Source organism: Barbatula barbatula (assembly GCF_947034865.1).
Source record: "Barbatula barbatula genome assembly, chromosome: 3".
Taxonomy (NCBI): domain Eukaryota; kingdom Metazoa; phylum Chordata; class Actinopteri; order Cypriniformes; family Nemacheilidae; genus Barbatula; species Barbatula barbatula.
In genome coordinates this window covers 11,416,155-11,433,038 of record NC_136764.1, presented here as the reverse complement: position 1 = coordinate 11,433,038, position 16,884 = coordinate 11,416,155, and the positions used below count along the sequence as shown (strand labels likewise).

At 38.6% G+C, this 16,884-nt stretch overlaps 1 protein-coding gene across 1 annotated transcript in view; it reads left to right on the top strand.

The window, feature by feature from the left end:
• Positions 1–1,475: 1,475 nt before the first annotated feature.
• epha4b (eph receptor A4b) overlaps positions 1,476–16,884 on the top strand; it is a 101,283-nt gene continuing 85,874 nt past the window's right edge. Inside the window, exon 1 of the mRNA XM_079452736.1 lies at positions 1,476–1,615. Coding sequence (XP_079308862.1) covers positions 1,522–1,615 — 94 coding nt within the window. The 5' untranslated portion in view covers positions 1,476–1,521. The remainder of the gene's footprint in view (positions 1,616–16,884) is intronic.

The following is a 16,884-nucleotide window of genomic DNA, read 5'->3' as shown; positions in this document are numbered from 1 at the left end:
CACGGTAGACTGCCGGCCATAAAACATACATAAACTAAACATATGTCCGGGCCCGGTCCTCTCTCGTCAACAGTCCTGCCGAACATCCTTTTAAGCTCCCAATCTCCTCCGTGATAAGATGCGGGACCGGTGCGCGCACAGCTGCTTGCACTGATCACTCACGCCCCCGCGTCACGGCTCTCGTCCCGCCTTCCTCACCACAACAGGATTGCCTACTCTGCCTTTAATGAGAGTACATCGACCATGCATCGGTGGGCGGGTCTTGCCTGCGCATTAACTTCAGGCTAGATATTGCCAAGAAGCATAAAGTCTAAAGCATAAAATGTTTCTGAATACACGACAGGACGATATAAACAGACAACCCAAGCTTACGATATATAGGCTACAGATGGACGAAATAAGGACGCCCAGACACACACAATGACACTTGCATGTCTTATGAGTGCGGCAAACTACTGTTCTGAACATGATCTAAAGCCATGTCAAGCGTAGCTGTTATCGACCCAATTCGTGTAAACATGCACTCATTTACTCTACAAAAATTCATACGCATTGAACCCAAGTTAATGCTCATGCGCAGTCACACGCGCAAGACCCGCCTACTGACGCATGATCAACACCGTCTTTTTAGCCTGTTGCGCCCGAGGAAAAATAAATAAACGATTAAGGGGAAATGGATATTATGAGTTTAGCATTGTGTTAAATATTTTTTTAATTTCTCTTTTAATTTTATTTACTTACACTACATCTTACCAAACATTAAATTATTTGTATACATATTTTAATTTATGTATTTAATTCTGCATTTATTTATTTATTGTTTTGCAGGTTTCGTCCTCCATAGTCAACACGATTTTAGGTAGGCTAGTGACAATTTCATATATTGTGTTGATCAGTTTAATCAAATCAGTCTCAATTTATGACAATCTGATGTTTTATTTCTACGTATATAGGCCTGTAGATATTGGACACACTGTTTATTTATTGTGATTGTCGCAGTTGTCGAGTTATTGACGGAAACTTTCAAATGCATAGCATTGAATGTCTCTAAATGTAGCCAACCAAACAAAATAAGACTTCTTCTTTCCGCAACCCTTTTTTTTCACTGAGCGAATTTGAACAAAAGCAAGCATTTGTGGCCTATGTGCCTATTACGTATTGATGTTCTTTTTCGCTTAATTGCTGTGTGGTGAAACAAGCATGGCGTTGCTTTGTATAAAATTACCTCCGAAAATCGGATTTGACCACTTTTAAGTCACTCTAAAAGGAAATTTGGCAGCTGTCATCGTCCGCGCTTCCCTCAGATTGACATCTTTATCTAGCTCGAGCTTTTAAACGCGTCCCGCGCCTCAACACGAGGCTGGCCGTCCTCCGTTTCCCTGGCAGCCCGGGGTGATTGACAGCCCGAGACCGGTCCCGGACCCTCCCTCTCTTCTCCTCTTCTCACTCGACCTCCGATCGGGAGCCTCAGTAACTTTCTACAGCGAGAGGGATGCAGCGCGCGCTCAGCGCAGCCTGAAAATGGCAACCCTTTGGATTTATCCGTCCCTTCTTTTCTTTCTCTTTCCCTCCCTCACACCGAGTCAAGCCTTACGGAATTACCCAGAAAATGAAGGTAAGGGAGGGTTCTGTTTTATAACTTTAGAATAGGATGGTTTAATGGCCGTTTTGTGCGTATAACACAGTTTAGTTTAGTGCGCTTCGGATGCTGCGTTTTATTTAAACCACGCATGCATTCTCGGAGACAGGCAGAGGGAAATGATGCAAATGCATGTGTTTTCTGTTAGTTTTATTAAGATATCTGTTGTATCTGGAATATTTATATGTCAGGTTGATCCAAAAGCTCTATACATATCCGACAGCGGAACTGCGAGTCCAGCTGAATTCAGTGCGCCCGGGGAGTCGGATCTTTCCAGTAGGCTATATAGACATACGCACACGTGCAAATGATTAAGATAATGAAAATGATAACGTAAAAATAACATCTGGGATTCCAACGAAAAAATAAACGACCACTCGGTTTATGTGGAGTGTTAAAACCAACGTCAAATCAACACTAATAAATAAATAAATAAATAAATAAAAATAAATAAAAAATTACTCAAGCCATGAAAAATTGCATGCTAAAAAGTGGTGAGCAGCTTAATTTCCTATTTGCGTCACAGCAGTGCATCAATATTTGTGTTGCCTACAAGCTCAGAAACAGAATAGTGGTTTGACTAATATATGTATCTGTTATTTATTTAAAATATATTTAAATTGGTAGTAAACAATATAAGGATTTTCTATTAAATGTGCCAAGAATTGAATACAAATAAAGTTTATATGAGCAGGACAACTGCATGTTGAATGTCCGAGGTGCAATGTGCCGTATACAGATCTGATATTTCCTATAATCATGAGTTTTTAATTGTTGGCCATAAGGTGATTTGTAAGGGTCACTGCAGCTTGTATGTTGCATTTTCGTTTCACGTAGAGAAAACTTGTTTTATTTGTTTACTCATCTTGTTTAATGCAACGGACAATATAATTGAAGGGGAGAAAATAAAATATTGCCTTCCCTGGTATACTGTAAAAGTATTAGGTTCTTTGAAACCAACTACTTTAGTACTTGATTTCAGAATACTTTTCAATTATGATAAAAATCCACTTGAAATTTACCAAGGTCTCGCTCACTTCAGGCTGTAGTGTGATTTGATTTAATTGTGACAAAGCTACGAGTTGCCTGGCAAATATTTCAATACGACTCGTTTTGAATGAGAACTGTGTTTGTTTTTTGTTGACGATACAGTAAGACTTTATGAATGAGCTTCCTCTTCTTAGCCCTTGTTTCTTACATGCATGCCAATTGCTGGAAAATTCAGGAATTGCTCAGGAAAATGCACGCTTAGATAGACAATGAACATAATGCATCCACTGAGACAGAGACCTTATTGCAGTAATTTGCCATCTAGAGTAAAAGAGGGGAAGAAGTTTTTTCTTAATATTTTTTTCATTTCATAATATACTTTTAAATGACGGTTGTTCTGGTTTCTGAATCAGAAAAGCAGTTTGAGGTCACACCTTTTCCAAACCATAAAACTTCTGCGGATGATGAAACTGTGTTTAACCAGTGGAAATAAGAACACTGTTTTAGGCAAATAGTTTCTGTGCCCCTTGTGGCTGTCCCGTGTTTGATCAGTCTGGAGATGGGAATGTAGAAGCTGCTTTCCAATTTTTTGTATGATTACCTCCATCTCTGTTTTACTCCCTAGTTCTCTTTTTTCTGGACCTCTAGCTTGTTTTATTGCTTCTCTTTCTCGGCCAAATTGGCAGACATTTGTCAGCTGTCTCATGTCTTCATGACATTGCCTGTTTTTGTGTGTCTGAGCAGAGTGCGTAATGACCCATCAAGCGCCTTCCGATGGCATGGCACGATCTCTTCTGCTTTGTCTCTGCTATGCTCCGATGTGCTCCATGTGACTGTAAACAACGTCCTCCCGTCTGGAGGGCGACCGCTGTGCTTGCTCACCGAGCCGAAAGACTGGCTAGCGTTTGTTATTTTAAGCCCCAGTGGGAGTACGGGTGCCATGTTACAGCGGAGCAATGTGCACACAATGACACAGAAGTCATTTGCCATATATGAGCGGGACAGAAATGGGAAGGTCACATAAGGAAGAATGAGTTCTGACTTGAGCATCGGGGACGGAACATTAACTCTAGGGACCAGCAGAGGGCGCCTTGTTGCATTCCTTTGTTAGAGAAATATCTAATCCCAAATTTGAGGCTTTTATGGGCATTTTATTGGAACACATCCATTAGATTCAAGATTCTTTATCATGATTTGTCAAAATGAGTACTGTTTTCATTTTCAACATATTAACAGTATGAGACATTACAAGCTGGTTTTACAGACCTCCACTGTTTAAAAACCACATGACTGCTAATTTAAATCTAGGTAGTTTGCTATAAAATGAAAAAGACCTTCTTGCAGTCTGAACAGCAGAGGGTTCATACCACCTGCTTGAGCAAAGATTAGATAAAGTCTGACCTGGGCCGCCAAGCTTAATTCGGTTTAATGGCTTAAGAGAACATTTAATCTTTTTGCAGAACCCCTGGAATGGTCATCGATTGATACTTTTTAATTTTTTCCTCAGATTAGGAATCTTCCTCCACGGTGATGTGTTCCTTTCCCCCATCTGTTTTTTGTCTCTTTCCTTCCATTTTGGAATTTGGGTGACCTGTCCCTTGCATTCTTTTCTTTAGTGGGCAGCCGGATTAGCGGTTCCCCTAGGGGAAGAGGGTCTGTTTGTGAAGGAGCTTCTGTTCTCCGTCTTTTTTCGTGGTTTAAACACTCTGGATTAGAGTGACCCTACAGCCACATGCAAGCAGTGTGTATGTAGTAATAAATCTAGTTTGTTTAAATATATAATCAACGCAAGGGTCATAATATGAATCTTATGATTAATCGCACAGGTGTAATTGGATTGGGTTTTATCACCATCATTATTTTGTTCATGACCTTGAGCTGACGTGGACATTGATTGGCCTTCTCACCGCTCTGATTCACCTCTATTACTGCGGTAACTGATGGATTTTCACTGTGGCTCACACACTGATGTGTAATCATGAAAAGACCTCTGAGGATCCTGTCATTTCCCACCGTACATGCCATTATTATTGCATGTGAGGGCAAAATGATTTTTCTGGACACACAATGACCCGAACCGGATAATTGATTGCCAATGTTATTTGCAATGAAATTAAAATAGGTAGGAAGGTATTGATTTTTGGGACCTCAGCGTGGAACGGTTCACCCGTGTGCAGAGAGGCCTGTTTTTCTAAGAACAGCGGGACATAAAAGAGAAAATTCTTTGTGAAGGGAAGAAAAAAGGATTGTTTTACGTGATGGCTTGTTTGTTTTGGTTGAACTCGGTTTGTTTGGACTGTATCTGTTGTTTTTGAAAGAGAACACTTCCTGTGACATGCTGGGCCAGTGACCTATATTCACCGGGCCATCCTGCATTCTCCCGTCAGCTAAATGTGCTCCGTTTATAACTCTCTCGCTCTTTTCTTTCTGTTTTTTCAAATGAACGCCTCGTGTTCTGCAACTGGTTCTCTTGCTAGAAACTCACTAGCAGGCTAGTCAACACAAACGCGGGGCGTAAAGTCTGGTTCTGAACGTCACGCTGCGTGCCGAGCTCTCCCTGCAATCCTGCTGGGTCCCGGTCTTGACCTTTTATTTGTTTTAATTGAATTCATCTGTCTGTTCCCGGGCTCTGCTTCTCTCTCTTTTACACGGTTTGGAGAGACGATTGTGCTCAGAGAATCGCCGCCTTACCGCAGTGCTAAACAAACAGCAGGGTTTTTCAATTTGCTCTGCTCGGTGTTATTGACCGGAAGAAATCTTTCACCGCATCTGCCCCGCATGCTTTGAGTTACCCTTTTCTGTTTGTCAGAGCTGATGGTGGGCTGTTTGTTCAGTTCATCTGCGTCGGTGGTGAGTCAAATGCCGGCTGGATTTACATTGCGATGCGCATGACCTTGGCAGCGACTTCTCTGCTCACCCTGCATGCATCTCTTTCAAATGCCAGAACCAACATCCTGTGCTGGAAGGGCTGCGTCCCGGGTCACCCTGAAACTAAAGCGATGTCGCTTTGAGATCTGATCCAGTTTTATGTGGTTCTTAAGTCGGCATTTTAGATGGTAATAGAGGATCTGTAATTGAAGCAGTGCACCACTTAACAGAAAATAATACACCCAGGTCATCTTTATACAGACAGGTGGGATGCATTTTATTTTAGTTAAAATGTAAAAGTGATACAATAATGAACCACAAAACTGTTGGTGGTTACAGTAAGTGCACTGAAATGGACGGGTTGAGGTTTGGAAGAAGGTGGTGTGCATGTTCTGGTGTGAAAATGAAACCCTGGTGGGCTTAGATTTCCAGTGTCATACCACCCACTTTTAAGCCCAAATACTTCTTTTCTGGGATTAAAAAGTAATTTAAAATAATATATTTATTTTCAGGACAGTGTTTAGGAGTACACCAGTATAGTAGGCACAGGCCTGGCCCAAAGTTAACTTCCGGTCTGTGTTTGGTTATCGGTAACCTTATTGTAAAATCTAGCATTTAATTTGAATATTAATTTATAGTAATATTTGATTGTATAGACCTATTAATTGTAAGATTTTAATAAAAATGACTAAAAAGTTATTGATTCTTTGCAGAGGTCTACTGGAAGATAAATTTAGGCCACATAAAATTTAGACACGGTGTTCTGTAATACGGTACACCACAGTACTGAAAATGCACGGTAGTGTTATTGCGGGCACGTCATGAAGAAAAATGTGCCTTATCTTTTCCTTTGAATAACACTCCGTTTATGTTGCGTAACTGCATAAGTCGAACACTCTGATAAACAGCCTTAACGTGGAAAAGAATGGGGAAGGCGGAGCGCTGCCGATATAAGCTATCGTTCTGCTTGCTATCCGGAAAAAACATGAATTAGCACTACTGTATTGTTGTACTGACACTTATTATTTATAATGAAGTGATGTGTCAGTAAAAATGACCATTTAAATATCAAGCCATGAATATTATGTGACATGTATTTCACTATGTATGTTACTACACTATTGTACAGTAAGGTGACCAGACGTCCCCATTGTCCCCAATGTCCCAGTTTGACAGCACCCCCAAAACAACCAGAAAACACATTGAAAAATGCAACTATTCATTCATCCTACCTAGTTTTGTGAATGCAAAGCCAGTGTGTCTTATCTGCAACGAAGTAGTCACTGTTTGCAAAGAATATAATATTAGACGGCACCACGAGATGAAGCTTGGCAGCTTAAAAAAAAGAGAATTTGCTTTGTTATTGTTCACATGTTGGTGCTGAGGCTTCGCGTTATAAGCAAACATTTGACAAACTTTCAATAAGCTGTGCTTTATATTTATTTCGGTAACACTTTACAATAAGGTGCTATTTGTTAACAGTTAGTTTATGCATTAGTGAACATGAAATAACAACGAACAATACTTCCAAAGCATTTATTAATATTAATTCATGTTGATTTCAGCATTTACTAATACATTATTCAAATCAAACGTTGTCACTGTTAACGTTAGTTAATGCACTGCGAACTAACATGAATAACTATTGAAATGACCTAACATTAATACATGCCGAAAAACTAAATTGTTAATTGTTAGCTAATGTTTGCTAATGCATTTAATAATGTTAACTAATAGCACCTTATAGTAAAGTGTTACCTTTATTTCTTGTCAATGGTTGATAATTGAAAAAGTTATTGAACTTTTTGACACTATAACACTAATATTTTTGTAATGCATTTCATCATTAAAAGTTTCATCAATTCCAGCCACATAAAGATTTGCTACCAGCACAAGGCCACCGTCGATACATATACTTTAGATAGTCTAGAATCTAACATGAAGAAAAAAACAACTCAAATTGTAGGGTCTTCGACCATTTGGGACATGTTACTTTATTAAACATTTTTCTAACATGCCTAGCCATGAAAGGTGTACTCCGGTTTGGGAAAGAAATCAACACTTTACATCTACAACCGAGTGATTATGGAAATTGCCTAGTTGTCTTTTTGTTCAGTAAGTTTAGAACCTGACGGCCAGTGGGAAATGGCTTAGGAAAATGAGAATGAAAGAGATGAAAAGAAGAAGAAAAGAGAGTTTTTTTGTGAGAGCTTCATTCTCCAAACACTCTCCAGAGCGGGGCTGATGTTGGCAGCACAATAGCAGGGCGACCTGGCAGCTGATAGGGGAAAAAAAGAGACAGAATGGAGATGTGTTTGTGGGAAGGATTTGTATGCCAATGAGCTTCAGCCTGAACGGACTGAAAATCTCTCTCTCTCAGCCGCTCACTCTGTCTCGTCTCTCTCTCTTTCCCTCCTGTGGCCAATTTGGTGCCGAGGGACTTGAGAATCCTGTCACTCAAAAATCTTGTCTTCTAAAGCTTTGTGTTCCCATGACTCCAGGCTTTGTCCTGCTGTGTGATGGTCAGAGTGTGTGTGCGTAAGAGTGTTCAGTTTGCCCTCTATCTTATCCTCAGTTATGTGTGTGTCAGGGCTTGCGCATAGCTTTGCAGAGCTCCAGATATATAGTACTGTCCTTTCGTTGGTAAGCTTACAGACAGGCTGAGAAAACATTTAAAACGACAAAGAAACGATATATGAAGAGTTTGGTTCCAAAATGAGAAAATTCAAAAATCTTGTTTTTTTTTTTATCACAGAAACATATTCTGCATTACATATATTAATTCATTTCATATCATTTCAATCAATCACCAGGGCTACGGTAATATCTTAGTTGGCTCTGAGAGTTTTGGAGAGAAGGAAACTCGTCCATATGCTTCTCAGATATGACTCATTAGGGATGCAGTACATGATGGTGGTGTCCGCTCACAGGTACACTGACTCAGTCCTCAGCAGTGATTATGTGCTCACTAATGTGCCATTGGCTGCTGAGTGACCCAGCGTTGAGAGGGGCTGACCGAACTTCACAGACTCCAGTCTCCCTTAATGTCATACTAGAGCCAGATGCACAAATCTACAATTTCCCCCTCGCTGTGCCCCATGTACCCTCCTGTTAGAAAACAACACTCTGGGCCCTGTCGTAGAGAGCGGAACGAAACTTTAAGGCACCAGTGATGGCCTCATTCAGATGGAGAAAAGAAGATGAGGCTATGTGTGTATGCACATTTAATTTTTTTGCTAGAGTATTATATACGTTGCAAGAGCCTTTTTGTTGATGATCTGTGAATTATTTACACCTGTCTCAATATGCGTGTATTCTTGGCTGCCACCCTCATTGTGAAGTCTGCAGCAATGTCTGAGGTATTGGATGGCCTGGCCGGGTGTTCGATTGCTGGCAGGTAGATTAAAGCAGCTCTTTTGCTGGGATTAGAAAGTGAAAGGGGATGAAAGTGGACATCACAGCCAGAGGAACACTGAGCTTTCTAAAAGAGGACTCAGGCAGTCTACACAGAGCATCATGGGAGATGTGGACAAAGGAAGAGAGAGGTCAAGAAGGGGTTTTTGGTTGGTCTTAATTTGTGAATGTGTTTGGTTATGGAGTAATGTTGATAATGCTGAGCAGAGCAGGCTGGCCAATGCCCAGACCTGCACAGAATATCCATTTGAATGCTAGTGGCCTCTTAACCAGTATGGGTCCAAAGTATGCACAAATAAATGTAAATTTCAAATGCAATTCAAATTGACTTAATGTTTAATGCAACAATTATTCGATTTCAATTTACTTGTACACAAATACAAATTGCCAATCGCAATTTTTTTTTAATTATCAACATCAAAACCACCTTTGCTTTGTGAGATCCTCTAATAAAAGGGACCTAAAGTATGACAGATCAATAGATTATGGTAAAAGTGTAATATTTATTGATTTCTCACAATAAAATCTAGGACTCTGTCATATCTCTGGGGGGTTGTGGTGGGCTGTTCCAGTAACATGGTCCCATAGTCTCTAAGCTTTTCTTCCCCTATGTAAAGCGCTATCCAGACGACAATAATCGATATGTGAGCATGCCTGTTTGAAACCAAAACCCTGTGAAAAGCCTGTGCAGTCTGAGGGGCATGAGGAGAGCAAAGGTGGTCATCGGAATCGAGTTGAAAACCAGCAGGATCCCATCACTACCAAGGAGAGTGTAAAATCAGTGTAAATGCCCTAATGCTACGTTTGCCAATTTGAATCATAAGTCAGTTTCAACATTTTATATTTCTTCCTGGATAGTAAGTGCCGAACACCCACTTTCACAAACAGCACGATTTGCCAAATCTGGATGCACAGGTCCATTTTAAAAGCTTTTTGAGTATTTTAAAGTGAACTTTAAATCCTCCTAGTTTACTTTACGAGCTCTGAAGTTATCATTATTACATGATGTGTTCAATATGGAAGGTCAATCCTGCCGAATTTAAATAAATAAATAAAATGAGGAAAATGAAAACCAGATTAACAATTTCATTATACATAACTGCACGCACAAAATGTGCCAAATAAATACAATTGGTGATTTAAAGTTTTTATTTTCACTAAAATCTTAAGGCAAGACTGCCAATATGAAAATGAAAAGGCAAATGTGAAAAGAAATTGCAAAAACATGTTTACAAAAGGCTTTTATTAATGCTCAGACAAAAACACTGACACAAATTAAATGTAAAGTTTGATTTTTATTTTCTCCTTTATTTCATTTTCAAAGTCATGCAAATTACATATTAATCATTGGATGTGGATGAGTGTCTGCATTACTGGTAACGCCCACAAATACGGCTGTTTATGCCATGGGCATCGAATGAACTTGTGCAGACTTTGGTAGGCGCTTGGTCTTAGCTCTTGGTAATGATTACGGCTGACTTGTGCTTGGTGCAATACCGAAAAGTGACTGTGGTGTTCTGCTTTTCTGACAAGTTAACAGACTTCTGTACAGACGAACCAACTAAAGCATTGGAGAGCCCTGCTTCTAATAGCATACCTTGAGCTATGCCGGAGCACGATTGTCCCCATTCCACTGCTGGCCTGCGCTCTTTTCTGTACATTACCAAAGCGATCAGCACAATGGAATCCATCTTTATGTTCAGTTTGAAGTTTATTATTGAGGTACAATTGCAACTTTTCAGTCAGTCATAATCATTGCAAAGAACTACGACCAAGAGCCTAGCAAGGTCTACAACACATTTATTCGAATGGTTTGTTTTCCCCCACGGCATAAACGGATATGAAGTTTCGCAGTAGTGCAGACGCTCATCCACACCCACTGATTAACATGTAATTTGCATGACTTTGAAAATGAAATAAAAGTTTACATTTTAAAGTGAATTGTGTCAGTATTATTGCATGAGAATTATTAAAAACCTTTGTACATTTATTTTTGCTATTTCTTGACTTTCTTTCGAGTCTTACTTCCAGTTTTTAGTGAAAATGAAATGTCAAATCACAGTTTGACAGGGACAACACATTGTCAGTGTAAAAATGAAAATAAATTCTGTATTATGAAATTGTTAATCTGGTTTTTATTTTCATTTTCCTCATTTATTTGAATTCGCCAGGATTTCCCTTACACAGAGTGATTTTGTTCGGTAAAAACAAAGCACTAAACGGCTTTATAGTTCATGATTTCTTTCAATTATTGACAATACAGGGAGATTGAAAGCTCTACAGCAACAATATAAAGGGAAAATTATGTGCATCGCGTTTGTTACTGGTTATTTGTGTTTTTTGGCTTTCACAAAGAATGATGGGAAATACAGTTTGCTCACTTAATGCTATAAGTTTGTTCACCATAAAATGTTTTTGATAGGGTTTATCTCTGTTCTTCATTAAAGGTAAACAAATTGCATACAAATGACATTGTTTCTGTGAGCATTTATAATAACAGTTTATGATTGAAAACTAATTGATTATGCAATTGACCCAGCTCTGCAACTTTCATGTGCATTCATTTCATAAAAAACATCATTCAAACAAGCATACTCCCACATTCAAAGCTAGAGTGTTGAGCAATGGGCGTTTTATCCAATGATGTGAAAATCTTTGGCAAGACAATCCAGATATAGCAAGGGTAGTGCAGGTTAGGAAACGTACAGCGAATCCAGTCGTTTAAAGGCGAAATTGTGATGCACACTCATGCTTGATCACTAAAAATATATTGATTGGGTAATTTAACTGGACCATGAATGAAACTTTATTGTCATTGGCTTGCTTCTTAACATCTAACCACAAATGCAGATATATTCACATGTTATTATGGCACAAATGCAAATGACTTTGTTATGAGGTTCAGATGGTAAGAGACCAGCAAATATAGAAAGGTGCCGTGTGTTGTGATAATGAGGTATAAATTATAGGTGAACATTAGTGCAAATGAAATTGGGTCTAAATAGAGTTCGGTCAAAATATTCAATAAGATTGATGGTATTATGGTTGTAAAACTTAGGGCTGGGACAATACATATTAACACTCAATATTCCTGTCTAGGGCGATTCTTAAATCACAAAGGCTTTGATTCTGTGTTTTTTGCACAGCTCTTCCATGAACTACTGCTCTTTGACCAGGAGGAAGTACTGGTCGATCTAAAACCACTATGAGATTGAGTGGTTTATAATGCGCATTTGAAAAAGCATCACTCATCAAACATCATCATTATAAATATACTTTATTATCAAGAAAATAGCTAAAAATGTTTGAAAAACAGCGATAGAATATGACTATTGTCATTTCCTGGAACTACGTGTGTCCCATATTCTAACTTTCTGCATGAGAGCACCCTCTGGCTTTTGGATATGGTGGCATTTAACTGTTATTCACTGAGAAAGTGAGCATAAGAATAATACAATATATCGACCCAGCCCTAATAAAAGTGAGATTTGATAACGATTTGGTTAACGTTTTCATCCAAAGCGGAAATGTTGGTTTTGCAAGTGTCATGATCTGCTACAGAAAATATATAACAACTGGCAAATTACCATAGCAATGCAAATGATGGGGAAAAAATGGCTCTTCCAGTAAAGTGTTTTGGATATTCATCAAGTATCAAGTCATTGATGTTTTGTGTGAGGTCTTACTGGATAATGATGAACATGAGCTGGGCTGCTAATGGACAAGTCTTTTAGCCGTGAGAGTCCAGCCAAAGTTAGAGTTACACGTACGGACAAATCGACTTCCCAGAGAACAGAGCGAGAGAGTGGACTGTGGACAGTGAAACGCTAAAGGCAGGGCCGTCCCAAGCTTGGGGTGAGGCCTAGTGCGAGTTAGAGGACGTGGGGCCATACATGGCTGGCGCTTTTCTGTCTTAATATTAAATCTTGTATATGGTTATATATGCTACTACAGTGTTTCATTAGTCAAATACGCAAATATAATTTCAATGCGCAAAGTCAATAGTAGTATACATTTAGCCACGTTGTGTGAGGGATACCTCAATCTCAATCAAATACTTTTTCAGAATTCTAATACAAGTAGGTTACAAAAAATAAAGTGTGTGAAAACATAACACCAATCAAAGTTACGTATATAAAATATCAGTAAAATAAGCGTATTTAAGAGGTTTTGCTCATTAAAACCATAATGTAAACTTTTTAAAGCCATGTGAACGCGTGAGCGCGCTTGATGGAGACGGCTGTGGGTCTTACCACACATGTAGGCACTCATTCCACTCAACTGTGCAAAGAAGGATCAAACATGTGAAAAACAGAACGACTTACTAAGATTATTATTTAGTACTTAAAAAAAAACGAATACACTAAAATCAGTGCGGTCACTCCAGTTGCACTGCCCAAAAGACGGCCCTGGGTCTAAGGATGTATTACATTTTACATGTTAATCTCAATTCTTTATCTAAAAAATCTAAATGAATACCGTACAGTTTTTAATCACTCAATTTTTTCAAAAGAAACAGCCGACCTTCACACATTTCGTGCAATAATTTATGTCGAAATGAATACTTCACTTAACCTAAATCTTACTGATAGTGATGCTTGCCTGAGCAAAACCCGTAATGAAATATAGTTTCTGCTCCAGAGGTGTGCTTATTACATAAAGCCCTTAAGACACAGAGATTCAGTTGAAAAAGAACACGGCTGTGCTTATGAAGCCTAAGAGAGAAAGATCGAGGTGTTATGTTTTCTTAAATTAAGGTCTCGGGTCTGAACTCTTTTGTTCCACCCTCACAGGCTTCACCAGCAGCTGTTTTGAGTAATTGATATAACAGTTATCCACATGTGTTATCCGCATTTGTTCTGGCTTCCTTCCTCCTCTGTTGTTTAAAATGGTTTCTCCTCTTTTAAATGAGTGGTCTCAGCCCCTCGGCTGTTGTATAGTGTCAGCATCCGCCCTCCATTAGTCGGTGTGCTAGACATCAGCAGGTTTAACCAAACAGAGTCCACAGAAAAGCTGTATTTTTTGCAGTTTTAAAGCGTGACCTTTCCTTAGCAAAATGTTACCTGCTCGCTGAGCAAATGGCCTCCGCAAACGCTCTGACACACTTTCGCTGCAATTTTATTTATTTACATATGTCACTGTCACCAGGGTGTAATGCGTTGCATCAGGCATGGAGCTCTTTGGAAAAGTGCTCCTCATCAATCCAGAGGGTCCAGACGAAAACGGGAGAGTAAGATCCCAGAGGACCTTTTTATTTCTCAGAGTTTGCTCTTTCACAGCTCAGGACACTTAATGGAGTTCTCAGTTAAGGTTCATTTCAGTTCCAGCTTTTCTTTAGAGGTTTTACTCACCCTCAAGTTCTTCCAAATCTGTATGAATGTCTTTGTTCTAATGAACACAAAGAAAGATATTTGAAAGAATGTTAGCAGTTTTCATTTCAGTACAAAACAGTACAAAAACATATACAATATTTATTTTCTACTATGGAAGTGAATGATGTCCCAGAACTGAAAATTGTCTTTTCAGATGATTTTCTAACATTTTCTAATTTATACAGGTTTGGAACAACTTGATGGTGAGTTAATGATGACAGAATTTTCATTTTTGGGTGAACTATCCCTTTAGCATAAGAGTTTAATGCTAAACAAGGAATGAAGATAAAACAGAAAAGAGTGTTTGTTCTTGTTAGAATCTGATGAAAAAAATGTATGATGTCATATTGATCTCTTCTATGTTGTTAAATTTGAGTCCTGTTTAAAATGTTGAGATCTTTTCTGAAACTTTAGAGAAGGGTTTTTCTCAGTAGAAATATCTTAGAGCCAGCCAGAAGTCTCCATTTGCTCTCCTTTTAATCTAGCTGCAATCTCTGAACAATTGAGGTTTTAAAGAGATTTCATTTGGCATTTCATTTCATTTCTCTGTCCTATGGGATGAGGTTTATTGAGTGATTCTTTGAGAATTCTGTACGCTCTTTCATCACTTCTATTTTTATAACCAAAGTGATGTTGCACCAAACCTAACCACAGTCACCAGAACGGTCTATTTAAGTCTTTAATGTTTTAATGGCCTCGCTCTCTTATGGTTGGTTTACATGTAAAAATATAACCTTTCACAATTTCTCCCCCATATACTTTGGATTGTTCTGTGGCGCACAGCACTCAGAGATGAAGTAGATCTCTCATCGAGTGAAGGATTATAGTCAGTGTAGGGGAAACTATTTATGAAACATGAATCCTAGTCCATTAATCTTATATCAACACCTCTCTGTCTTTAAAGACGATAGGTGACGCATACTGCAATAAATGTTCAGTTTTTACCTTTCTTGATCAAATCTAGTTAAAACATTGACTTTTAGAGGGTGAAAGACAAACAAGGCTATTAAACCACTTAAAATCTGCATGCCAATAACTTGCATGCTTGCCAATATGTCAAATCTGCCTTGCTCAGCATTTGCTTATGCTGATATCTCACAGCATTGACTGGAAATGTGTCTTTGAAAGTGCTTGTTGGCCACAGTGAAGTCAAGAATGAATAAGTATGTGGATGTGAGAGAGTGTGCGTGTAGGCATTTGTCTTGTTTATATACACAGTAATACAATACACAGAGACATATGACTTCATTTGTTCAGTTCTAACTTTATTTGTCAAAACTTTACCTTATTTTTCATAAATGTAGCTGCGATAGTTCAGCTAACAATGACAATTCTCTCATATACTGTTTTCCATGTATTTGCATGGGGACTGAGGTTTTTAGAGTTTAAAGCAGGGGTCTTCAAAGTTTTTCGGGGCAAGGACCCCTTAGATGAGAGATACATACTTATACTAAATGTGTAAACAGAGCTATTTAAATAGAAACAACCCTTATTGTCACAGCAATATTATGTTAAGACATTGCATTAACACTATTATGCATGTTATTGTTGCACATACATACTTTTCTGTGTATTATCTTTATTATTACAATATATATATAAATGTTTGAGTATTTTAAGTGATTTGCAGCATCATACAAATTAATTTTTCTGTGAGATGGACAATTTACTTGTCCTGAATCTTAGTTTTTATTAAGGCTTAAATTAGATGACTGACCCTGGTTAATGGCACACTGGATGCCAAAGAAATCAGTGCAGATGTTATGCATTCTGTTTTAAAAGCAGGCTGTTATTACGTGTAATTCTTCTTTTTTCTTCCGCTTCTCTTTGCGTTGCATTGAGCTCCGTTGTCTTCTTTGTGGATCAGCATTGTCGCAGCTGTTACACGAAAATTCACAAGTTTTTTTCTGCAGTGCATTATACCAGACTAAATGGAGAGCAACATGCAAAGAGTGCGCATTATATTTGGGGCAATAAAGCAGATGTAACGTTAACTTTCTTCTATTGCTTCTTCTGCCTGAATGGATGTTTTTGTCCACACGCAGGTAAAAATTGCAAAAAGCTTCAATGAGTCCCAAACATTTGTCTGTGAGTAAATTAGCGAACCCCTTGTCGTTCCACTGAGGACCCCCTAGGGGCCGTGGACCCCAGGTGAAAGACCCAGGTTTAAATGCATAGTTCAGCCAAAAATTGTGTCCTCATTTACTCTTCCTCTTGTCATTTTATCCCTGTATGACTTACTTGGTTTTGTGTCCATACAATATAAGTGAATGGGTACTGCCATTGTTCGGTTACTAACATTCTTCAATATATCTTATTTTGTGTTCTGCAGAAGAAAGCATGTCATACGGTGAGTAAATGATAACATAATTAACATTTTTGGGTGAATGATCCCTTTAAGAAAGGTTGCAAATTCAGCTATGAAACTTGCAAAAGTGGTCCATGGACTTATGCATGATATTTAAGCTTTTCTCAAGTTGCACTCTCATCTATACACAAAGTTATCATATGATTTCATTCTTTTTTATCTTCATAATCTGATAAACGCTTTAACTGACTCACTGATTCATGACTTCTTTCAGAACGGTTTTATGAACTGGA